This window comes from Halichoeres trimaculatus, unplaced genomic scaffold, assembly GCF_033239565.1.
Source record: "Halichoeres trimaculatus isolate MK-OKI-2021-1 unplaced genomic scaffold, fHalTri1.1 fHalTri1_scaffold_11, whole genome shotgun sequence".
NCBI lineage: Eukaryota > Metazoa > Chordata > Actinopteri > Labriformes > Labridae > Halichoeres > Halichoeres trimaculatus.
Genome location: NW_027437189.1, coordinates 34300023 through 34325599, shown reverse-complemented (window position 1 = coordinate 34325599; position 25577 = coordinate 34300023). Strand labels below are relative to the sequence as shown.

At 40.2% G+C, this 25577-nt stretch overlaps 1 protein-coding gene across 1 annotated transcript in view; it reads left to right on the top strand.

Moving 5' to 3' along the window:
• Positions 1 to 25577, top strand: part of nphp4 (nephronophthisis 4) — a 370059-nt gene that overhangs the window by 94822 nt on the left and 249660 nt on the right. The window contains exon 6 of the mRNA XM_074682340.1: positions 4226 to 4362. Coding sequence (XP_074538441.1) covers positions 4226 to 4362 — 137 coding nt within the window. The remainder of the gene's footprint in view (positions 1 to 4225; positions 4363 to 25577) is intronic.

Here is a 25577-nt window from a genome sequence, read left to right as displayed (position 1 = left end):
GTTAACTCTCTTCCAGACACCACCAATATAAAGTGAGAGTCCAGTCTTGACAGCATGGCTTTATGTGTCACAAACAAAGGCTTGTGCTCTCCAGGTTGCAGCAGTATTTTTCAGAGAGATCATCAAAAAAAAAAAGGGTAGTACAAGTTAAATAAAGCACTGGGAACTTTTGATACAAAAGTGTTTTTCTGCACAAACACAACACAGGCCATTAAAGCTTTCATGATTATTCAATCACTGATTTTACATCAGGCTGGAAACTTGGGTTATTCAGTATTTCCATTAATACCTGGTCTTCTTCTTTGGTATGAATTGACACTTTGGAGTTAAAAACTCTACATTCAGCTCAAACTTTTCGTCTTTCTCTGCTCTTTTACTTTTCAGACATCCTGAGCAATGCAGCATTAGATCTTTTGGTGGCTCTTTATGAAAATTAGGGTGCTGCAGCTGTGCTCATTTATCTCTGTAGTCTTAGTAATTACCCAGCTTAATCTGAGAGAATACAGTGTCCCAAAATTCAAGTCCCTGACCTCTGTGATGCTGTGATGTCCATGAGGAAAACTAAGTTGCATACAAAAGGGAAAAATTCTGGTCGAGATGCAGGATCATCGTCAAAGTTTAAAACAGACAAACTTTTCATTTAGTCATCAACTAATGGCAATAGAAGAATAGTGAATCCATACGGTGATTGATCAACTGAGTGACTTCCTTAATGACAACATTTTAACACCATGTACAGAGAACACTCATAACACTCATAAAAATATCTCCCTGGAAAAACCCAAAAGGAGGGCATCACGTTAAAAAAATGAACAAATTAACAAAATATAAAGAAAATGATTCAGTATTACTTTTTAAAATGGTTAAAAAACATTTCAATTCCAACTAATTTGATTTTTCAGTCTATTTTTTGATGGGTTGGGCTCTGAAGGGTTAAGTGTGGGATGAGACAGACTGTTAATAAGCTGCCATGAACAGCAAGTCTTTCTGGAAACCAGCAAACCAGCCCTTTGGCTCCGAGTTGACACTACCAATGAAGAAGCTCAGCTCACTTTCTGAGATAAGACACACACACACACACACACAAACACACGAGCAGTATCAGCATGGCTGATGGCATAAAAACACTGTATCATGCATTTTCCACTTGACCTCTCTTCTTCCTCATTTCTGGAACATCTGGGATGTCATGATACATTTTTGGAGGGTGATGAGGAATGTTCGGGGAAATTTGAAAATGGGTCACGCCGATAAATTCTGAAAATGTCGCACCACTTTCTTCACACATTTATTTCACTTGACAGTGTTTTCAGTTTTCATCTTTGGCAGCAGAAGTCTTCAAAGTGTTGAGCAGGGACTCTCTTTTCAAAGAACACAAAGTGACATGAGTCCTCAGTATGAAGGGTGGCAGCCTTAAAAAGCCTGAATTATTCATTTTGAACAATCAGTCCAATGAATATCCACCACAATTCTAATACATCTCATCAAGTGATTAATAATTAACATAATGATTGGAGCCAGTTTATTTTTCCGATGTGAAAAACAAGATGAAAAAGTTGAAACATTGAGATAAATGAAGAGCTGTTAGCATGCACTGGAAGGGTCCGGAAATAAATGAATGGATGAATGAATTCAGAAATAAATATAGGTTTAAAAACCTATCCAACCATCTGTGGAGTGCAAGCATAAGATAACAGTGCATAGTGCTAAGTGCACCTACAGCCGTTATTGAAACAGGTGGGAACTTTATTCAAAAGTGAGCAACAAACCTGTCAAGCATGCTGCGCTGTAACTCCACATTAGAGCTCAGGTCAAGCAGGGCCTCCTCTTGGATGATCGGTTCATCACAGGGCTCTGCAGCTTAGCTGGATTTTTCGCCCACTGAATCCCTACGATTTCCTCTCCAAAATGATTGCCAAACTGCTCCAGCAGCCACTTGAAATTCACAGCGGCTACCTGATATGCAGAGGCAAAGGCCAGCCACTTTCTCAAAATCATCCTACAAGGTTACAACTTTTGAACATTTCCTCTGAGTCCTGTCCAAAACAGCACACCATAGATCCACCTTCCAGGGATGCATGCATTCATGGATCTGTGCATTACCTTCATGTAATTAATCTAAACCAGTTGATTTAAGGTAGAAATGCATAACCTCCTCCTGCCAGCACACAGAGGCAGCGAGGACCATTATACGGGACAAACAGAAGAAAAGATGTGTACAAATCTAATTACCAAGGAGAGAAAACAGATGACAGCAAGCCTTTATTGCCCTTGCTTCTAGTCAATGTGGTTATCTTTTAATGAAGTAATTCAAGGCTGAGGTGTGAGCTGGCACAAAATGACACAACAGAAACTCCACCTGGACGTTTAGCTCTTTGATGTAGCACACATAAATAATTAGCTGTGAGCAGTTGGCTGCATTGATAGCCATGTCAACTTGAATGGAGAACTAGAGACTCTACGTATAGTGTCCAACAGCTGCTGCAATCGATGCAGTGTCAAACATATGGCACAGAGCAGCGCAGTCAGCAGAGGGGAAAACATCCAGCTGACCCCGTGGGAGTTACCCTCTTTTGCGTTGTGTAGTTTTTGATTAGGCTTTCGCAATTTATGTATCAACTACAAATGTTTAGTTTGATGTATTTTCTTATGTTAGGGCATGGCTCTGTGGTTTGGAATATTTCACAAATTTGTTAATGCTGTACCATTGAAATGATGATTGTTCTAACCCTCTTGTAAGTATTTCACTATAAAACACAGTGGTAGAGCAGGTAACAAGGGTTGGTTAAAATACTGATTAATTGATGCATTGTGATATTTCTCTACCCAATCCAATAAATGGCAAATCCTCTGGACTGATTCATCTCGCGGCCAGTGGGGGGTGCTGTGTGTTGTTCACGTGGTAAGGACAGAGGCCACAAAGCAAAAAGCAGCGTAAAACCATCCTCTCCAACTTTTAAGTCCGACATTTGGGTTAGCATATTTTCCGCACTACAAGGCGCACCTAAAAGCCTTCAAAACAGAGAAATCATCATCATCATTCTCCTATTAGCTACCACCTCCACAGGGTCCATAGTGAGTAAGCTGGCCGTCTCCAATGATTGGTTCAGTCTTGCCTTCCTTTGTCCTATCTGCCAGCAGCAGGTGAAATCCCTTCTTTGTATAATGCTGGTGTCCGGTGTTAGCTCCATTAGCCATGTCTCTGTGGATAGCATGATGCTACTTTGTTGGTGTTCCCTCTGGGTTAGCATGTCTAGCTTGTCCACCTTATTGGAGATAAAGCTTACATTCCCCATAACCATGGATGGAAGGGCAGGTCAGTATCCTCTCTTCTTAGCTCTCACCATAGCACTAGTTGTCCTCACCTCCTTCTCCTCAGCTCGCAGGAAACACAAGACCTAGCACTGGTTAGCATTGACATGCTACAGGCTGCTAACAGCTGATCTCATATATAAACAATGCAACCATGGTTACATGTAGGATTTCTCAACAAACACAGGCATAAAAAAGTAAAAATACTCGTTCTGATGATGATTACAGATGAGCAAACATCACAACAATGGCAGCTATTCAGACCTCTGTTATAGTTAGGTTGTGTGTGAGCAAACTACTTTTGTTGGAGCCAACATGCAGAGAGGGCAGAGCAGCCTCCTAGAATCAGCACGGCAGCTCCAGAAAAAAAACAACCCTAGTCACAGCTCCCCAGTAAAGATAACAGAAAACAACATAATTGGCAATGTGGAAAATAAGCTGGATAACTGCGGACAGCTATTGTGTGGGTGTTCCCAAGGCAAGTTGTTTGTTTCCAATTTAAAAAGACAGAATTTTGAGTAAAAACCATTTTTCCCCATTGCACAGACAGAATGCACAGCTTGCTTTATAATGAGTGCACTGACTGACTGTATTTTACACAAACAGCACACTCAATAACTGAGCTTGTCAGATTAGCCAGTGGTACCAGTGGTATCAGTGGTACCAGTGTCAGTTAATTGTACCACAGTTAATTAGTGTTGGTACAGTAATGAAACATCCTGGTTAATGAGATGTTAATCTGGGTTGTTTTGCTGTATCAAGTTTGTTGACATTTCTCTGTTGGAATACAAAACCACACCAGTGACATCAGAATCACAGAGCAGATGCAGTCAAGTGCTGCTCCCATTTTATGAAACAATCATAATGATGTCTCTGCCTGTTGATTCATGTGCTGTACTCACACTGTCACCAGGTGATGCTCTGCTGAAGCCTCAGCTGCTCAAGATGCTCCCATTCACCCTCAGCAGACTGACCGTCTCCCTCCAGCCGTCCCTGGACAAGTTTGAGAGCCAGCTACTGCAGCTGATCAATGCTGACTGTCACAGCACAGTAAGGCCAATCTTCCACACACATACATACATACACACACACACACACACACACACACACACACACACACACACACACACACACACACACACAGAGCTAGTTCACGCTCATGACACATTGAGGACAGTGTGGAGTCCACCATGGGAGTTATCCTGTGATTTTAATAAGAGGGTCCACCATTGGTCATACCTGTAAAATGGTTCATAGAAGAAAAAAAAACAAATGTCCTTGAAGTTTTTATGAATGCACATTCATTATCCTGATAACATTTCATCCTTTAGGGATAACACTTCAGCTGCACCCCTCAAAATTACACATTGCTACAAAGGCCTTGATACACCGCTGCCAAGATTATTTCCTCCAGCCGTATGCTTTCCTTTATCTCACTTTCCATTTCTTTGGTGTGCAGGCACAAGCCATTTTACAGCTGCCACTACAATTTAAGGCACATCACCTCCCAAACTAAATGGAGCTTATCTGTTCTCTTTCCTTTCCCTTGTCTACTGAAACCCAGATGGTTAACCGTATATGACAGGTGTAGCTATGGACTAGCAATTATTTTTACAGTGGCTTTGCATGGGCCTATCTGCTCACCACAGCTTAAGTAAGATGTGTCTTTGGTAGGGATGAGAATTGATATGACAATGCTGTCACTCTGTATTTCTTTCCTGCTGTGTTTTGATACTGCAGGGCCAGATCCTCAAACTCAAACGCAGGGGCTTCAGGGAGTGTTTAGACTTTGTTAAATGGAGCAAATGGTAGCTGACATAGACTATACATTGTTTTTAAGAAAATCCCTGTCATTATTCTTTTCATCCACTGAACTGAACCCCCTGGTCATGGTCTCTTAGGGCCTTGTCATGCAAGTGTGTGACAAATAATGCGCTTGTTGTGCTGTTTACTGTACCAACTGAGCACCAGTCAGCCAGTAGATAAGTCAGAGACAGTAGCGAACCGTGGCCCCAGCCACTGGGCCTTCAGTAGGACCATGGGACCACACGTGGCAATAAACAATCAAAGGAATGAAAACAATAGCCAGAATCATGTGACATGGAACTTCAGTTTATTGATAGTTTTGTGGGATTACAAATTTATCATGTACCTGAACACTGCAACACCTAACACAACTTCAAACAATTAAATAATTAAGATATAAAATCGAAAAAATTCAACTTAAAATCAATCACTATGCTCACAATGGGCCTCTTTCATGAACAGTGTGTACACACAAATTTGTGCTTAAATCGTGCGTACGTTTAGTGATATACCGTATACCCTACCAGTGTCTCCTCATCCTCCTTGCAATAATGTACTCCATCTTTTTAGATCATGTTAAAAATAAAGACTAAAACAGAGAAATATGGGAAATAACAGGTACATCCAGAGTAACATACCTTTATTTTCTCTCTTTTTTTTCTCCGTCTTTTTTCTCCTTTTTTCTTTGAATTTAATGAAACGAGAGAAGCCAGATATATACTCAGTACCAGATGTAAAGGGTGTTTATTGTTGACTTGTAATATGTGCATCAAACTTCCAGCTGCCGTCAGGTTAACTTTCCATTATGACAAATGTCTTTAATCTGACATCAGATGTGACGGGACAGTTAATATAGATACAAATGTATATGCTGGTTCAGACGGTTACATTAAATAGTGATTACTGTGATTGTTTATTGCATTAAAATGTGCCTGACACTCTGGAAACCTGCCTCTGAGGCTTTGATGACATGTGCGCACATGTGCGCCTGTCACCAAATTACAGCTGCGGAGGGTGCGCTCCGCCCTGCTCCGAGGTTAGACCACTCATCCTGGCAAACTGGGTGATGGTCGACCTTTTTGGATAATTTCAAGCTTTTCTTGAAAAGACAGCCTTGAAAAAGGAGTTTCAAGTAATCCAGCAACCACACACTTCTCCGTTACTTTCTGCCATTTCTCTTCACGTTCTGCCAACTAGATCTTCTCTTTTCTCCTCACTCACTCACAGCTACAGTTAGGCGCATATCCATTAAGTATTAGTGAATCCCCGGAAGCTGACAGGAAATGATCCCGCCCACACCTTAACAAAATGTGATTGGCTAAGACAGCTGTCATTGTCAAATTGTGTCCACATTTGCTTGAGTTACACAGGCATTCGTTGCAGTAACTGAAGGCCCTGCCTGCCAGAATGTGTCGCTGATTTACCCAGATACCATCAAAAGGAAAATTGTGATTGGTCCATTTTCCATTTAGTTGTATTGACCCACTGTTTGCCAGGACAAGTTTATAAAAATAATATAAAACTCATTGCAATGATTTCAGTGAGTAAAATAAATAAATAAAAACTAAATAAAACAAAATAAAATAATTATTTAGGAGTACAAAAATTCTTTCAATATTTTTTAATTAGGCCTTCACTGAATACCCTGAAGGCCCAGAGGGTTCCTCTCTGGTCAGATAACTAATCGATAAGCCAATCAGATATTCAGTCAGTTGGTGAATCAATTGGAAAAAAAAAAAAAAAAAAAGTCAGACAATTGAACGATAATATAGAGATCCTCAATATAAGAATTTTAATCTTGGCAAGTGCCAAATAAATTCCCGTTTACAAGCCTTTGCACACTGGGTCTGTCATTTTCAGATGCAATTTTTAGATCCATAATGATAATTTAAAAAAAGGATACACAAAGTCACCCTGCACACTGAATCCGATGCGTTTATTTTTCTGATAAATGAAAATGTTTGCAGTATGGTAAAAATGGAATCATCTACCAGTGATTATAACTTTGTGTTCTATCTCTACTTGAGAAAAGAAAAAGTATACATTGGGTCCAACCACTCCTGAAAACAAGAAAAGAGCTTGGAGAGTTCACCTGCTGGTAAAGGAGCTAATCCTCAAATAGCAGTATGTTTGATGTAGGCACAGGGACAGGCACACAGACACACACATCTGTGTCTGTGTGCATTCAGTGCTAACGAATAATAAAATAATCAATATTAAATAATGATAAACAAAATATTGACATATTGTTTTTGGCAAAAAATCAAACCTGTTTGAAAAAAAAAAAAATAATGACGGAAGAAAGTTTCAGGGTTTCGGCATCAGACTGCAAACATGATTGATATAATGTGGGGTCGTATGTGTTTTTTAATGTCAGTTTTGGACGAGAAAACCAGACTCGGTGTGCAAAAGCTTAAAAGTGGGGTCTGCAGGATTTATCTAAAAACTAAAATGTCAACCTTTACATGAGTAATCCTGCTCAATCTTCACTTCTGGGCTTTTTACATGTGTCAGTGTCTGTGTCTGCCTCAGCCCCCTCCCCTGCCTGTATGTTGATGTTTTGGTTGTTTTGAAAAGTTTTTGGGATTGGAAGTAGGCGAGTGGAATAAGCTCTCCTGAGGGGTTACAATAGTGGACATAGCAGGGAGGGAGAAAAACAACCAAAGTGAAAAGAAATGGCAATTAGATAGGGTGAAGCTTTGCTCGACTTTCACTCACTTTCGGGAACTTCGAGAGCAGCTCAGGATAAAGAGCCACACAAGTTAGCTTTCTGTTAACCAGGTATGTGTCAAATGCCTGTGTTTAGCTTGTGCTAACATGCCAAGTCAGATGCTCGACTCTGGAAACTCCCCCTCAGACCCAACCTTTAAAGCATAGGCTTCTAATAATGATGGTGGATATCAGTTCCTGTCTCTTTCATAAATACTATCAGCTGAAGATCTGGATTGTGGCTGACTTTTGTGCACTAGTTTGGAAAAGGTTCTCTGGCATTTTCTTTTACACAAACACAAATGATGCTGACAGAGTGTTAGTCATCATAATGCTTTGTTGGTGTCCTTGAGGTCTGAAAAAGGCGCCCTGCTTTTATTTGCATTTCTTTCCTTGGGAAACATTTGCAAAGCTATTCATATCTAATAGCTTTTTCTATTATTCAGTGCTGTCTTCATCTGCCTTCTACAGCATCTTAGTGTGTTACTGTCACGTCTTGATTCATGTAATAATTCAACGTCATTGGCAGCGAATTGTATAAAGCTGATAACTAACTTCCAGAGGAAACCTTTGCTAACATAAGTCACTAGATGAGGATTATTTACAAAACGATGGCTCCAGTGCCTTCTTACCCTTAAAGCACAAACCATTAAATAATTGACAGAAAATTCCAGTTCTTTGAACTTGGAGCCTTGATTGGTCCCTCTGAACAACCCCCCCAAAATTTTCAAATATCACTGTCTACATTTGAGTTTCAATTTGTATCATATTTGATACATCAGGTCACAATGCTCAACGATTGTTTTTTCCTGAACAAACAAAAACATAATAAATCACAAACAAATCTAACAAATTTGTACTTCCAAACATAAACAGTGCGCTACCTTCATGCAGTAGTGAGAAAGCCACCAATGGACCTGGCTGGGTGGAAGCCTGGAGAAAAATAACATTTTAGTATTTTACTCATTTTGTGGTTCACAACCTTTTATTTTGCCAAGTGGAAGGCCTGAAAACAGTTTCTCTCCTTGTTGAAGCAAAGATGCACTCTGCATTTCTGACAGTACACATGGGCAAAGTGGCCTGTGCACTGCTTGCATCTCTGTCGGGTTTCCCATGTTGGTAAACGATCCAGGCCATCCTTTCATTCAGCAGTACAGCAAGTTTCATACCTAGTTTTTAACTCTAAATGTACCAAATGATGTAATTTAAAAATAGAAAGACTTCATGTTGCTTAATTTTAGATATAATGCATGAAATACAAGTAAATGGCGATTGACTGTTTTAGAGTTACATGACCTTATATACCCGCTCTATCAAATTTGATACGCCATCTTCAACACGGTTTACTCAAACATATATTGTGACTTTTTAGTATTTTTACTTTGCATGAACCCAGTAACTGTTCCTATTGATGTGCCAGTAAATATTGTAATGTTTTTCTTACCTTAAGCTTTTTAAACTTGGCAAAGTTCTTCTTGAAAAACCACCTGTGTCCAATTCCTGAGTCATGGCAGTCTTTGAGTGTCAGTGGAAGGGCGGCCAATGAGTGACTTACTACCCAGTGTTGGTTTATCTGTGCATGTATCTGAATGTACACATCAGGTTTTTCAGGATAAAAAATCCCACACTGCTTATGTGGAGGGCTGAAAAAGTCTTGTATCAAATATGATACGTTTGGCATTATAGGGTTAAGATAATATAGAGCATGCAAAGTGACCACCAGAGTCACCATCAGACCCATGTGTGAGGGTGGCGTCCTTTATGAGTCCAGCTTTGCTTCCTTCAGAGAACAGCGAACAGAACCACAAGAGGAAGTCAGTTCTTTAGGGACAAGTAAGCCAATTTAAAATTAGTCATACAGAAAGGAAGTCTTTACGGAGAATCAGCTCTCCCTGAGTTTCTTTACCATCCTGCTTGAGTACAGCCACTCCAATATTCCAGTCATGGGTAGAGGCAGCAATTAAAGTCGCAGAAAGGGCTGGATTATGGGACTGAAAAAGGACTCCAGTGAACTCCATTAAGGCATTACTCCAGAAAGTGTGTCAAGAAAAAAATCCTAATTTAATTGTAGGATTGACAAAAAACGTTGTCAAGGCACATTTTGCAGTTCCAAATATATGGGCCCACTGACAGGACTACCCTTAGCCCCACGACCATTACAGCAATTTAAACAGACTTACTAGAGTTACTGATCCTGATTGGTCAAAACTGCATAACAACAGTGATTAACTGTGAAGAGAAAAGTTATGCCTGATCACACACTAAGGCTGCAGTTAATGATTATTCTATTAGTTAGCCAATCGTTGGTTACTGAAATGACCTTTCAGCTAATTGAATATTGACTTGCACAGTCATTATATGGTTCTATTACAGTGATCAGCTCTTTACATATCATTAAAATTCTTATACATGTAAGAGAAATGATTCAGTTTTAATGCATAGCGTGGCAAAAAAGACAATAAAATGAATAAAAAAATTAAGAAAAACCTAATTAGTTTGCGGTGAAAATGGAAGATGAAGTTGACAAGGACAGACCAAGTTTTTTAAGAGTTTGTGGTGAAGGACTGAAATGTAAAACTCACACTGGGCAGATCTGTGAACTGTAGGGTTGAATGCCACTGTGTCCTGTTCTTGCAGGCAGCTCTTGATTTTGGAGCATTGGCAGCGTACATCTAGTGAAATGCTGTCAGACTTGAGAAATCTCACAATTCAAAGGTGCTTCAGTTGTTGCTGTTGTGATCCTAAATTTTGATCACGTCATTTCCTGATCACGCGCTGCACTGAGCAGAGACTGTAAGGATGCGAGATGTCTCACTTCTCAGCAGCTTTGGAAAATGATCTTATTTTGCAACCAGCATGAAAAAAGTGTGATGACACAGCTGCATCAAGGAAAAAACAAAACAAAACAAAACAAAACAAAAACAAAAAAGTGGGCCAACCCCAACCCCTTTGCTCTTTGGTTTTGCACAGTCATGTCTTTGTAAGGCTAAGGGGAAGGGCTACACAGCCCTGGAAATGAATACAGACCAAAACCTAACTTAAAACCAAGGGGTATGAAAAATTTCCCACGATATGGAAATTCTTTTATTAGATATATTCAATCCTCTGCTACTCCATTTGACTATTAGCCATGTTTTATTTTCAAATTGCTCATTAACATGATCTAGCTAATAGGGATGTCCTGATATTACATTTTCACTTCCGATACGGTACCGATACCCCAGCATTGAGTATTGGCCGATACCGATATTAATTTGATACGATATCAGCATTAAACATGCATACTTTATTACTTATTCTGTAGTATGTCTGTCATGCTAGACAAGGCTTGATTAAGTGATATTATTCAAACAAAGAACAGTAGTCAGCAACAGTAGGTATGAGGAAAAACTGATTCATTTATTATTAACCAATGGGTAACAGAAATTTTAACATTAAACATAAGAATATACTAGTAATTGAAAAAAAAAATTGAATAAATTAGAAGACCCAGAAAATAACCTAAATAAATCAAATAAAAACAGCAGGAGCGGAGTCTGGAATGGACTGCTTGTATCGAACTGCTTATTTTGGAGATTTTAGATGCATTCTGATACGATACCGATATTTGTTTTTTTGCTGATATCGGACCAATATCAGATATCAATATCGGACTGGGACACCTCTACTAGCTAATGCTGTTATAGCAACAGCTAAAGGTGAAAATAGTTTCACTGATGTCAGACCAGGGTGACATATTCACAGCAAACAGATTTCACTACAACGAACTGCATTTCATGAGTGATTTAACAGCAAAGCTGCATTCAGGAGCTGCATTAGCTGCATTAGCCATGATAAGCTAGCATCACAATTACAGAAGCTTCATAATGTAGCTTCTGAACTGTAACACTGGCTATATGTTAGCTTTTCATAGCTTAGACTGTGTGACTCATGTAATGCAGTTTATCATAGTGAAGTCTGCTGTGAATGTGTCGCCCTAATCCGACATCGGTTTATCTTCAGTTTGTAAAAATGTGTTCGCTTTGGGCAGAGAAGAAACAGTCGCTCTGACTATGACAGCCAGAAAGCAACTAAGGCAGGAATCAAGTGTTGTCTTGTTTCTTAGAGGTGTTTTGTCACCCTTTCCCCTTGGCCCTCAAAACAGAGAGACAAAGGGAAGAGGAAAAGGGAAAGATGAAGAGGAAGGGGAAAGAGTGACATTTCAGATTGCCCCTGATAATCACTGCCAAATGTTAGCGTCCATCTTAGAATGGATTTTTTAACTTCAAGTGGATAAAAGCAGCAGTGTTAAGAATTGTGACATTTGTGTATTGCTACCTTCTCTATTGTCATCTTGAAAAGAAATGTTCACTATGAAATAGGAAAGAAAAAACAAAGCAGGCTAACATTTTAACTTGAGTGTCATTTAAACTGTTTAGTTTAATGTCTAAAGTTTGATTGTTTGTGCAGAGGCTGATAACAATAGTCAGCCATGGTCTTTTCAATAGGCTTGGGTTATTTACCATACCATCAGCTTATAATACATACATACATCATCTCCTTTATTATATATAGAGGAATACTGCCCAAATGTGGCAGGAGGACTCAAAAAGTGTGACTACATCCTCCTTCCTTCTCTCTTTTTCACTCTTTTTCCATAAAGATGATACAAAGGTTGGAGATTAATAGGTAGAGCTCAGTCCACCCAAATTATTGATCGGGGCAGGTCGATACTGCAGCCAATCCTACGCCCTTGAATTCAGATGCTATATCTTGCTGAAATGAAGCTGCTGGTGTATCCCAATTTTAGATTCTGTTTTCTGTCAGCATCTGAGCGTCATGACAGTTTGCAGTGTTTAAATGAAGAATTAGCATTAATGAGCGTCTGTTGACGACTATTTGAAAACATGGTTTGATTTGTAGCAGTGCCACTTGTCTTGACTAAATGTAGAAAAGAAGTCTTTGAAAATTAGAAAGCAACAACTTTTTCTCCCTTTTTTTCCACTATGAGGTAATTTACAAGTTTGACTTTTTCTTAAAAGTGCAATGTTATTTTTTGAAGACTTCCACAGCCAGCTGAAAAAGTGTGGACCAATTAAATGTTCGAGACTTTTATAACTTCAGCAGCATGACGACATTCTCATGTCTGGGAGAGGTGTTAATACACCCAGAAGTCAGCTTGATTGCAGCTTTTAATTAAAGTACACCTTTGTGTGTATGTGTGTGAAAGACAGACAGAGATGGAAATGAGTGTGTATGTGTGAGAGAGAAGGAGAGATGTGTGTGTGTGTATGTGTGTGTGTGTGTGTGTGTGTGTGTGTGTGTGTGACCTTTAAAAGTGTGACTCCAGCTGGATTGTCATCAAGCTGTCTCTGAAGTGATGCTGACACCTCACCTGCCAACTCAGTTATACTGTTGTGGAAGTGTGTGTGTGTGTGTGTGTGTGTGTGTGTGTGTGTGTGTGTGTGTGTGTGTGTGTGTGTGTGTGTGTGTGTGTGTGTGTGTGTGTGTGTGTGTGTGTGTGTGTGTGTGTGTGTGTGTTTCTGCCCCTGTGCCAGTGTGTCTTCCCTTAAATTGGCATCGAAGCATAAACCAGGGTGACGAAAATGAAGAGGAATGGGGTTGCGGATGAATGTACAGTGCTGTATGAGTTGAATCCTTTATGCTGGCTGCTAGTCTGACATACTGTCTTCACATAATCTCTCCCTAAGTATTTCTATTTTTAGCCTATCACAGAGTGTCTTCTTCTTAGAGTCCACTTTCCAATTTATTAAACAGCTACTGCCCCAGTTGATGTGCTTTTTATGTGAACTACTGTAGCCAGTTTGTGTAGCTTCATAGCACTCTCTAATGAGCACCAGGCTGCTTTCTATACACTCTCAGGTTTCTGAAGTCGGCATCAAAAACAACCTCACACTATTCATCATTAAGGTAACTTAAATATGTCTTCCACCCTCAAGTGTGAATGAATCTAAGAGGGTGTTTCACCTCAAGTGACCTTCGGCATCCACTCACCTACATCTTCAATAAAGATCTCTCCCCAACAAAAGGCCCGGGATCGTGTCAGAAATTATGTAACATCTTGGCTTGTGATCAAAAGACTCAGGAGAACAGAAGACAATGAAGAGGGGGGAGAGGAGCAGGCGAGGACCGAAGCCCCGCCGCAGGCAGAACAAAACGCCGTAGGCTGATTTAATGAATGGAGAAAGACTGTGGCAACAAAAGCTCCAGGAAGTTTTCATTTGTCCTGAAAGAAGAAAACTCACTCAAAGTAGGGCTGCCCCTGTGGACGCTGTACTATAAAAAAGACACAGAGCATTTTGAAAGAAGAAAAAAAAAAAAGAGGTGTCATGCACATTGTTCTCTGAGGATAAAAAGTTTGGCTGCTGCTGTGAATGTGCACGCTGAGTGCCTTTATCGTGTCATAATTAGACCTGTAACCACTGGAACTGATGCAGCGCAAAGGAAGGGGTTTAATGCACTTGGCTCACATAAAATATTCATGAGATGGAGGTCTTCGTAATGCTTGACGACCCAATGATTAGATGAAATAAACTGTTACTAGTAATGGACCCTTTAAGCCACACACCACAGAATACAAAGCAGTTGGGTGAGAAAAGGTGGATTTATAAACTTTCAGAGTCTGACTGATACTTCTTTTTCATGATCAGTGATGTCTTCTTTGATGAGGCTGGACAAAGTGACCTCTCTGAGCCACCATCCACACTACATCATTGCTTCAAGACAGGATCTTTATGACCCTGTAACATCTCACCTTTAGTGCAAACATCACAGGCGTGATGGTTGGATCAAGTTGTTCCATTGCTTTATGGCATCAAATTTTGACTCAACACTGGAGTCAGTGCTGTGTTAAAAAGTAAAGATTTGCATTGGGATGCCAAAAACCCTGCTGTGCAATTGATAGAGAAGAGTAAAGGCACCATGATGGCTTGACAAATTTGTTGCAATAATGCTAGAAGGGCAACTTAGAGAGACTACGAGGAGTTTCTAATTGATCTTGAAACAGTCTTCCCTCCCTTCTAGATATATACCTCATCCTAATCCACAATTTAAAATGAGATTGTCAGCGCCAATATAGGCTATTTCTAAATGCAATTCAGGTGGAGTAGGGCCAGGTTGATTTACAGCTAGGGCTGTCATTTTAACGCGTTAATTAGATTAATTAATTATACCGCAAATTAACGCGTCATACAAATTAACGCAGATTCATCTGGATCCTAAACCTGCGAGGCGTTCAAAGATGCATTTATTTTCAAATGTCTAGCATTTACAAACCGTTTGTCCGACATGAAAAAAGTGGTGTTCTCGTCAGATTTTCAAATTTCCGATGGTCCCTGAATGTATCACACCTAGCAACATGCTTTGAATCGGGGGAAAGAGAGAGCGCTGTTAAAGGATAAGTTTGGTTTATACAGCTTTTACATTGTTTATAGAATGAAATAGAACAAAATAATCACCCAGAAGGTTTTCCTGATCCAAGCAGTGTTTCGGGAGATATTTAGATCCAAAATCGTGCAGCGGACGTTCGTATGATGGGATCCATCGGGGCATAGACAGCGCCACTCCTAAAACTGCGCAGTACTCTCTGGAGCACTGACTCCTTTCTTTGAGGGGCAGCGTAAACAAAGTCTTTGTCAGTTCAGAGGTCAGTACAGCCGCACAGCTCTGTCAGGAGTGACACAGACTGCAGCAGAGGACTAACCCGGAGCGGACCATGATGGAATATTGGTGAAAAACACAAGTTTTTGGACGATTAATTCAGTTTTAAGGAGCAGCGCTGTCTCTGCCCCGATGGATCCCATTATACAGACGTCCGCTGCACGATTTTTGATCTAAATATCTCCCGAACCACTGCTTGGATCAGGAAAACCTTCTTGGTGAGTATTTTGTTCTATTTCATTCTATAAACAATGTAAAAGCTGTAGAAACCAAACTTATCCTTTAAGGGGACTGCCGTCCACATCTCGTTTATTCACAAGTCCTTTTTGAAAAATCTACAGAAAATCAACCGTTTGCTCTAGCTCCATCCATCCATCCATCTTCTTCCGCTTATCCGGGGTCGGGTCGCGGGGGCAGCAGCCTAAGCAGGGAAGCCCAGACTTCCCTCTCCCTAGCCACTTCGTCCAGCTCTTCCGGGGGGATCCCAAGACGTTCCCAGGCCAGCCGAGAGATGTAGTCTCTCCAGCGTGTCCTGGGTCTGCCCCGGGGTCTACTCCCGGTGGGACGTGCCCTGAATACCTCACCAGGGAGGCGTCTGGGAGGCGTCTGGGAGGCATCCTCATCAGATGCCCGAGCCACCTCATCTGGCTCCTCTCAACGCGGAGGAGTAGCGGCTCTACTCCGAGCTCCTCCTGGATAGCCGAGCTTCTCACCCTATCTCTAAGGGAGAGCCCGGCCACCCTACGGAGGAAGCTCATTTCGGCCGCTTGTACCCGCGATCTTGTTCTTTCAGTCACTACCCAAAGCTCATGACCATAGGTGAGGGTGGGAACGAAGATCGACCGGTAAACAGAGAGCTTCGCCTTCCGGCTCAGCTCCCTCTTCGCCACGACAGACCTGTGCAGAGTCCGCATTACTGCGGACGCCGCACCGATCCGCCTGCCGATCTCTCGCTCCATCCTTCCCTTGCTCTAGCTCAATTCTGTAAAAAACAGGTAATTTTACACTCTCTACTGCATCAAACAAGCCCTGAATTATCGAAAAAAGGTCTTGTATTTAAATCTAAAGAATTCTTTGAAAATTTCCTTCCATCGTCCTGGTGTCATGTTTTAGCATGGGGCTGCTCTGCACCAATGAGCAACAGTTTGTGTGTTCAGAGCATGTTAAACTGAAAATACTTCCCTTTTCTTCGATCCAAGACTTGAAAAAAGTGTTTTGTACATAGTTTCTCACAGTTTTTAGCCTTTAGCCCTGGTTCTCCTGACCTCATAGAAGTATAGAAGTTCATTTTGTAGTGAAAATTAAGTCTACGTCGAGTAAAAATGTGAACAGAAGCAAAAAACGTCCTAAAAATCAAATCAGTTTATCTTAGGTGCAAGACTGTGTAGATTTTGTAAAGATAGAACCATTACACTTTTTACATGTGTTCCTTATGCCTCAGGGTACCTAAAAATGTGTTGTATATATACCCACTTTATTTTTTTTAAATGTCTTTCAATGTAATGTTAATGTCCTAGAATTCAAATTCTTTATTTTGGGACCTTAAGCAGATATGAGATTAAAATGCGATTAATTAGCTAAATTAATTACAAATCCTGTAATTAATTAGATTAATTTTTGTAATCACCTGACAGCGCTATTTACAGCACATCAAGGTCTCTGTAACAACACCACGCCAGCTGACAAAGTTTAGTAGTGAGAAGAGAGATCTGTGTTTTTTCTCTGCTGAAAACGATTTCTGTGATTAATTTTGTAGTGATGGTGGACACTGGAGCCTAACTGTCAGACAGAAAAAGGACAGAAGAGCAGAAGCAAGATAAACAGGAGAGAGATAGCGCACAAGCTAAGAGCTAAAACAGGGGCTAAACTGTTTACGATAATGTTGACTCCAACCCACAGTCAGCAGTTATTCTGCAGTGGTCTGTTCAAACTTAAGAGTTTATCAATAAAAGGAAGAGTGAGGTTACGTTAGCTCTGATTGGTAGATAAGCACCGACAGGACTCAGTGCACAGTATGGATATGTCTCTGAGTAAAAGTTGGCTACTAAATTATAGTACAAACTTACAAATTTTGCTTGTTGTGACATTAGCCAACAGTATGTTAGCACACTGGGCTGCCAGTATTGCTATATATAGCCAGCTGTTACATCATGGTACAAACTGACAAAGTTTTGCTTGTTGATGCGTTTCAAACAACAGTACTACGTAACTGTTGATACATACTTCACATCGTGGCGTTGTATCTGGTAAAAAGTTGTCTTCAACCAAGAAAAGTAGAGGATCTGATCTCCATTTATTTCCAAGACAAACACATACCTTGTTAAAAGTCACGTCTTCGCAACACTGTGCGTAACTCTGGGCCAAAGGTGCCGCTGCAATCTAGTTGAAACAGATGATCCTCACAGTCTCTTATAGAAAACTTTGAAATCAAGCTTTGATACTGTTTCATCAAGATCCATAAGCCTCTATAATTGGAGCTATTGACGTGTTGTAGTCAAATAACCAAACCGCAAGTTTGAATTTTGAGTCTGCAGTGTTTTACATCTGAGTCAAGTCCAAGGCACGAAAGAAGAATCACAACTAAGTTTGAGCACTAGCTAATTTGTACAAAATAACAGGGTTTGTAAAAATGAAGAAAATCTATGATTAAATACTCAACTTGTTTGATAATCCAGCTGGTCTCTGGGCGACCTTTGCTGGAACAGATTGCTCTCACTCTTGTGTCATAGATTGTAGATGGGGCCCTGTTAGTTTTGCTCTCAGAGAAAGACCTTCACTGGTATATCTGCTGATATCCAACACCACATATTCAGCAATATCAGCGATAAACTGATATTAATTTCAGGATCAGCCCTTTTTTTCATAGTCCTTTACATTACCTGCAATCTGGAATGTGTTTTTTTTTGTTTGCTCCTAATGTTTATCTGCTATGAACACTTACTGTTCACTTTTTAACTTCCAAACTCCATTGCCTCAGAGTGTATATGGAAATGGTTTTAAACATGAGGGAGTCTGCTTGCCCCCTCCCCCACACTGAAGACTCTTTTAATCCAATTTGCCCGTGGTAACCACGATGGCAGCAGCATGGTTGTCAACAGGAGCACCTACAGACAACTGTAACTTCTCTGCCTCAGACCACCGGCAGTTAGTGATAATCTACTGCACTTTACCCAACACTTTGAAGTAAAAGCTTTAATGCTGTGAGTGGAATTCTGTCAAAAAAGCACCGGTGGGAGAGAGGAAAGGAGGACGCCTTCACCAAAGACTGGGATATGGATTAGGCAATGGATGCCATTCCCAACTGTTTTCCTCTAAAACGAATGATCTGTACCCCACGAGATAGATAACTAAATGCCCATGCTGGATGTGAGGGTAAGTTTAAGGGTAGACAAGTGAGAGGAGTAAAAAAAAAAAATAATAATAATAACAGCAAATTTTTAAAAACACGCTGCTTGCTTTGATCAAAACAGACCACAACACGGTTTTTAACATTAAGTGCCTTGGGTATCCTCTTTAAATTGACTGGTTGCCTCTTAACAAACAACTCCACTGAAGTAGGTTGGCTGTGCTTCTACATGGATAACCTGAGGTACCACTGAGGTGTCCAGGGAGAAAGAACGTTCAGCTTCTATACACCTAGCTTTGACCCCTTTTATCTATCAAGGGAGTTGCCCCACTTCCCTTTCCACCTTTGAATACATTACTCCAGAGATGAACCCAGGCCACTCAGCTGATTAAACATGTGACCAATAATCAGGGCGCGCTCTCTAAATCAGTGGCATGGATTTGACAACTGCCAAATAATTGCTGACCGGTGGGACTGATGATGGTTGATCTGTTGGACTTATTCGAGCGCATGTGATCTACTGGTTGAAGGTGTAGCACTTACTCACTGAACAGTGCTAGTCACGATCACCTGTCACCACCACATTCATACACTGATGGGAGAGGCTGCTTAGTAAAGTGCTATCAGTATTCACTGATCCAATTCATACACCAGTGGCAGAGCCACCAGGGGCCAGTTTGTGTGTTAAGTGTCTTGACCAAGGACATATCAGCATGTGGACAGAGATACCTGAATCCCTTACTTTCCAATTGAGAGGCTTCTGAGCTCTAACTCTGTGGCATGCACTAATATTTTTGAAGGGCAGGGGCAAAAAAAAAAAAAAAAGACACATACAGCAGAATCTCGCCACATTCTCCTTGTGTTTCCAAGGGCACTTTAGTCCAGTTTGTAATGTTTTAACAAGCCTAGAGCACAGCTAATGGGTTTTGCCAACCAAGTGGGCACTCCGGTGCATTTGGCTCCCATAAGGGCACTTGAGCACACATTTTGGCTCCTGGGTGGCCACTTAAACGCACTTTGGTCCCCAAACGGCCACTTTAATGTGCATTTGGGTCCCAGGTGGCCACTTTAGCATGCATTTGGCCACCAAGAAGCCACTTCATTGTGCATTTGGCTACCAAGACAGCACTTTGACATTCTTTTTGTGATCCCAAAAGGGCACTGTATTGGGCATTTTGGCTCCTGATTGGCTACATTAGTGCTTTTGGCTCCCAAACTGCCACTTTAGTGCACATTTTGGCTCCCAAGCCAAGCCTAGCCACTTTATGGTGCATTTGGCTACCAAGAGGGCACTTTGGCATTCTTTTTGTAACTCAAAAGGGCACTTTAGCACACTTTTGGGGTCCCACAAGGGCACTAGAGCATACACTTTGGCTCCTGAATGGCCACTTAAACGCACTTTGGTCCCCAAACGGCCACTTTAATGTGCATTTGGGTCCCAAGTAGCCACTTTAGCATGCACATTGGCTCTCAAGCAGTCAATTTATGGTGTAATTTTTGCCACCAAACAGCCACTTTTGACATTGGCATCCATGAGGACACTTTGACATGCTGTTTGTATCCCAAAGGACCCCTTTAGCAGGCATTTTGGCCCCTGAGTGGCCACTTTAGTGCATTGCAGCCTTGAAACAGACACTTGAATTTGTGAACCAAGCAGCCACTTTATGGTAAATTTGGTTACCAAGAGTGCACTTGGATGAATCCATTCCATTAATCCCTAAAGGCCGCTTTAGCACACTTTTGGGATCCCAAAAGGGCACTTTAGTGGGCAAATTGGCTTCCAAGCAGCCACTTTATGGCACATTTTTGCCCCGGAAAATGGCCACTTTAGCACATATTTTGCTGTCAGAAGGGCATTTAAGTACATGTTTTGGCTCCTTATTTGAAAATTTAGTCTTGGATTTTGGTTCTTAGGTGGGCAAGTCGCACATTTTGTCCTCTTATAGGAAACTTTAGGATGCATTTTGGCTCCCAAGGGGGCACTTTAATGAGTGCTTTGGCTCCAAAGTGGATTCTTTAGCACATGTTTTTCAACAATAAGGACATGGGATGCGCACACCACTGGCTTTGAGTTTCTATCAGCTCCAGATTGAGAGACACTGAATCACCAGGCTGTACGATTCAAAGGGTCTACCACTGAAATGTGAGGGAAATTATCTTTTTACTTTTACTGTCATTATGCAAGCTTTGTGTGATAATGCACACACAAAAGGGTTGTAATGTTTTGGAACGTTTTGGCAGTTGAACCATTAAAGGTGTGATAAATAGAAGCAGTGTCCATAATATCACCCATTTCTTATTTATATAGGGGCTTAAAGCCCATCGTCAACACGGCCATATTAGTAATGCTGAATTCAACCTAGTTATAAGTCAAGTCAGCCACACACTTAAATTGACAAAGTTTTTAAGATTGATAGCTTTAAAATAATAATTTTTAAAAAACAGTCATCCCAAGTGTGCACTGAAGGAGGCTTTTCAGACCCTAAGATGTTTTTTCAACCTGGCTGTAAACATGTTTATATTTGCTGTTAATATCTGCTGTTCTGGCTTGGCCTGTGTGTGGTTTGCAGCATTCCTGCAGACAGCCTTAAGCAGGATCTCAGGGCAGAATATGGGCTTCATGTTTTTAGACCAGGTGTTGCTGTTTGGTTTTAACATGTTTCTAAAATGGTATCAACTGATGGTTGAATATGATGGAAATAAGTTGCTCAAAGTAATGTTTTCTCACAGCTTGCCCTGGTGCACACCCTACTAACAATTTTGAGAACGTTCTGGGAACAAAAACTCTGACGTTCCTGGGAGGGTGTTATTGGGTTTGATTCCAGGCTGCCCCTTGGTTCCCATAGAAGGTTTGTGTTATGTCCTCTAAACGTACTGTGTTGGTTAGACTTTCGGTTCTCCCAACGTTCCCCTGACGTATGTTTTAGTTATATTGACATCTCTCAACCTTCCCCTAACCTTTAGGGAATTTTAGCTTTTGGTAATCTTTTGGTTACATTGAAATTCCCCACCACCTTTATAACCGCATAATTGCATTTATACCTATACTTTTTAATTATAAACCTGACTGCATATCAACAAGTAGTCAGTAATGAATGAAAAGGCAAATCTAGCAGCTGTAAACAGTCATTCTGCGTAAGGATCCATATCTTATAAGCTGCATTAAACAGCTCTGTGTGATCCAAGAACTTTTTTCCCCAAAACTTCAGATGAACTTGGTCCAAAATCTGTTTATTTATGAGTGCCTGCTTTCTGTTTGTTATTTTTCTACACATATCTTCACAATGAACAATGTGCTTCTGTCATTTTTTCTACTGTTGGAGCTTGCACAAAATTGATTTCAGAAATGTTCATTCGCTGAAGGATTTTTATTTGTGTTGGTAATGTTGATGTACTTTTACTGAGAGGTAACAAATACTGTATTTTAAATGATGAAGCTTTTTACATTAAAGGCCCTTGTGCTCTGATTTTTAGGAGCACTTTCGAAACAAAAAAGGATTTTCTGTCTTATTTTTCTCCTCTGCTTGTTTTGTGGAGTTAGGGCAAAGAGTCTTTGGTGTGGAAAGTGGATGATGTGGCATGTGATTGAGATATACAGGGACGCACAGCCACAGCCATGGCTCTTCAGAAGAAGTTAGGGTGATGATCTGTGACACAAATCCATAATGTGTCCAAACCATGAGGTTCAATAACCCGTTCAAAAGTGTCAGTGAAATACATACAAGATTTCTGCTTTTAGCTTACACAACGCTTAGTGCCTGCTACTTTGTTATTATTCCCACCTATGCTCCCTTTTGGGCATTCAACCGCAATAGTGTACTTCTGCCAATGTATGAGCCAATCTGGGAGCGACAGGACAGACAGTAAAAACAGTGGAAGGCTTGATAGAAACAGCAATGCCAGCTTGTGAGCGTGCTTTGATTCCACAGATTGTGATGAGTTCTATAGCTCATGCACTGACTTAAATGAACTGGCACAAACTGTTTCTTCCTACGAATCTGCCTGTTTGGAAGCAATCACTTTAAAAAAAAAACACATTACCTCACTTGAAACACAGAATGTAAGACAGGAAAGTAAAGCATTCTTTATTACTGACTACAGGTCATTCCTCAGTGTGGAGGATGCCTAAGAGAAAAAAACAAACAAACAAAACAACTGTAAAATACTGCTCAGTTTTACTGTACAATTCATGTTCTTGTAAAAAGTTTGAACCCAAACGGAAAGTAAAATGATTTTGAGCATTTTTACCTCCATTATTTTAACAACTTTTGTTTAAGGGCTGAAAATGGAGAAAATTCTGTTCCTGTATCCCCATCCATCTAGTTTCTACCGCTTATCCTGTTTAGGGTCACGGGTGGCTGGAGCCTATTTCAGCTGTTGGCGGGCGAGAGGTGGAATACACCCTGGACTGGTCGCCAGTCAAACACAGGGCTGACACACAGAGACAGACACACACACTCACACATACAGGCTATTTTGAAATTACCATTTAACCTGATGAGAAGGTAGAATCTTTCTTATCTACGTTCAACAATAAAAGGGCTTGACTCCAGACTTAAAGTTGGAACTCTTGGTTTACTGAATGAAAACTTGCATTTTAACTCGTTCACAACTTTAACTGCATCTCCTGGGCTAAACCTTTTTTCTCTCAGCTTTTTTTTTTTTTTTTTTCATGGAAGTGCATTCTGGGTAACTAAGTCCCTTTAACTAACTTAAAGTTTTACCAAAAAATCATGCTCCTCGTCTGAACAAAGAAACATGAAAGAAATAACATTCAGATAAAATATTTCCTCCTCTAACTTTACACTGCAAATAAACCTGCTCCTGGAACTATCACCCCAATAGCCAGTAAAACTTCTATCATTCTCCCATTCTCCATCCATCGGAGTTTACAACAGAGCATGTTTTTGGACAGGACAGTATATATATATATATATATATATATATATATATATATATATATATATATATATATATATATATATATATATATATATATATATATGTGTATATGTATGTATGTATGTATGTATGTATGTATGTATGTATGTATGTATGTATGTATATATATATATATATATATATATATATATATATATATATATATATATATATATATATATATATATATATATATATATATATATATATATATGTGTGTATATGTATGTATGTATGTATGTATGTATGTATGTATGTATGTATGTATGTATATATATATATATATATATATATATATATATATATGTTCATCATTCAAGTGGAATAATATTGCACAAAAAATACATATTAAACTACAAATAAACAGTGTTTTCAGGAGCTCTTTTAGAAGATAACCTCCATATCTGTGACTTTTCACCCTGGGCTCTGTCGATAATTTGGATCCCATGAAGCATTAGCTCCTAGAACCCTACCTGTTTGAATTTTGAAGATATAAAAAACACAACAAAGTTTATCCTAAGGGTTCTGACATCGCATTTTCCTTCCCTGCTGGTTAGAATGTCACGCCTTAGAGGGTTTCTTTCCAAGTCGAGCCATTAATTCTCCCTGGATGTAAGCGACATGAGATACGTCACACAGAGATACGAGAGGTATGGAAAAGGATGGGGAACGGGGAGGCAGCAGTGTGACTGTGTTTTTGCCTTAATATTTTTGGTGTTTCAGCAGTAGGGCAACTGTGATTTATCGGTGGAAGTGCTGTGCCAGTTAAAATCTGTTAAGGAGTAGAGGAGTGGGAGGATGAGAGCAGCATGCTAATGAAGCTGCCACTGTTTCTTGCCATGGATGACTCACCCTCAATATGGGGGAGCCAACATCCACTGTGTGGGTAGCAGCACATCTCACACACACACACACACACACACACACACACACACACACACACACACACACACACACGCACATGCACATGCACATGGACTTTTCAGCATAGATGCAGATGTGAAGGCAAGCGCCCTGACAGATGTGTTAGCAATCGGTTGAAATATGTAAAACAACATGTTAACAGCCAACAAGCATCTTCTGGTGACGGTGTGACAGATGTGTGATTGTCAAAAAAAGAACAACTTTGAGAGGCATTTTTCCTGTGTTTGCTGGTTTTCAAAGGTTCGACAAACATGTCAGTGTTGTGTAACTCGCTTGGTAATTGGCTTATACAAAACTCATGTGGGACATAATTTCACCTGCTGTCTCTCCCTCTCACACTCACTTTCTCTTTGCACTCACACACACACCCCTCGAGATGACAGTTACCATCTGTAGAGTTATTATTACCCTTTACAACTGCCTACATGATGATTTTTTTCCCCAAAGTTCTGACAGGAAAAACTTCCTGACAAAAAGATGATGACTTTTAAAGGTGTTATTGCAAACAACAACAACAACAAAATCATGCTCTGCAACAGCCATGGTGGACAAAAATCAGATATTTCAAGACTGCAGAACGAGAAGTGTCACACCTGACTGTATTTTTTTCAGATTTTTCTTTCTTTTCCTTTTTGTTTTTTTAAATTGAATTTTAATTTAATTTAATCATTTGTAAACGGAAAACTGTGTTACCAGCTGATGAGATGTTGGGTTTCTCTTTGCTCTGCCTGATATTGAAAATCACCAACATTATAATACCTTTATGTAAAGTCCTTGTGAGGATTTTCTAAGTGATCTTGAAAAAGTCTCTCTCCTAGATACATGCCTGATCATAATCCACATTTTACAATGAGATTAGCAGTGCCAATGTAGGTTTTTC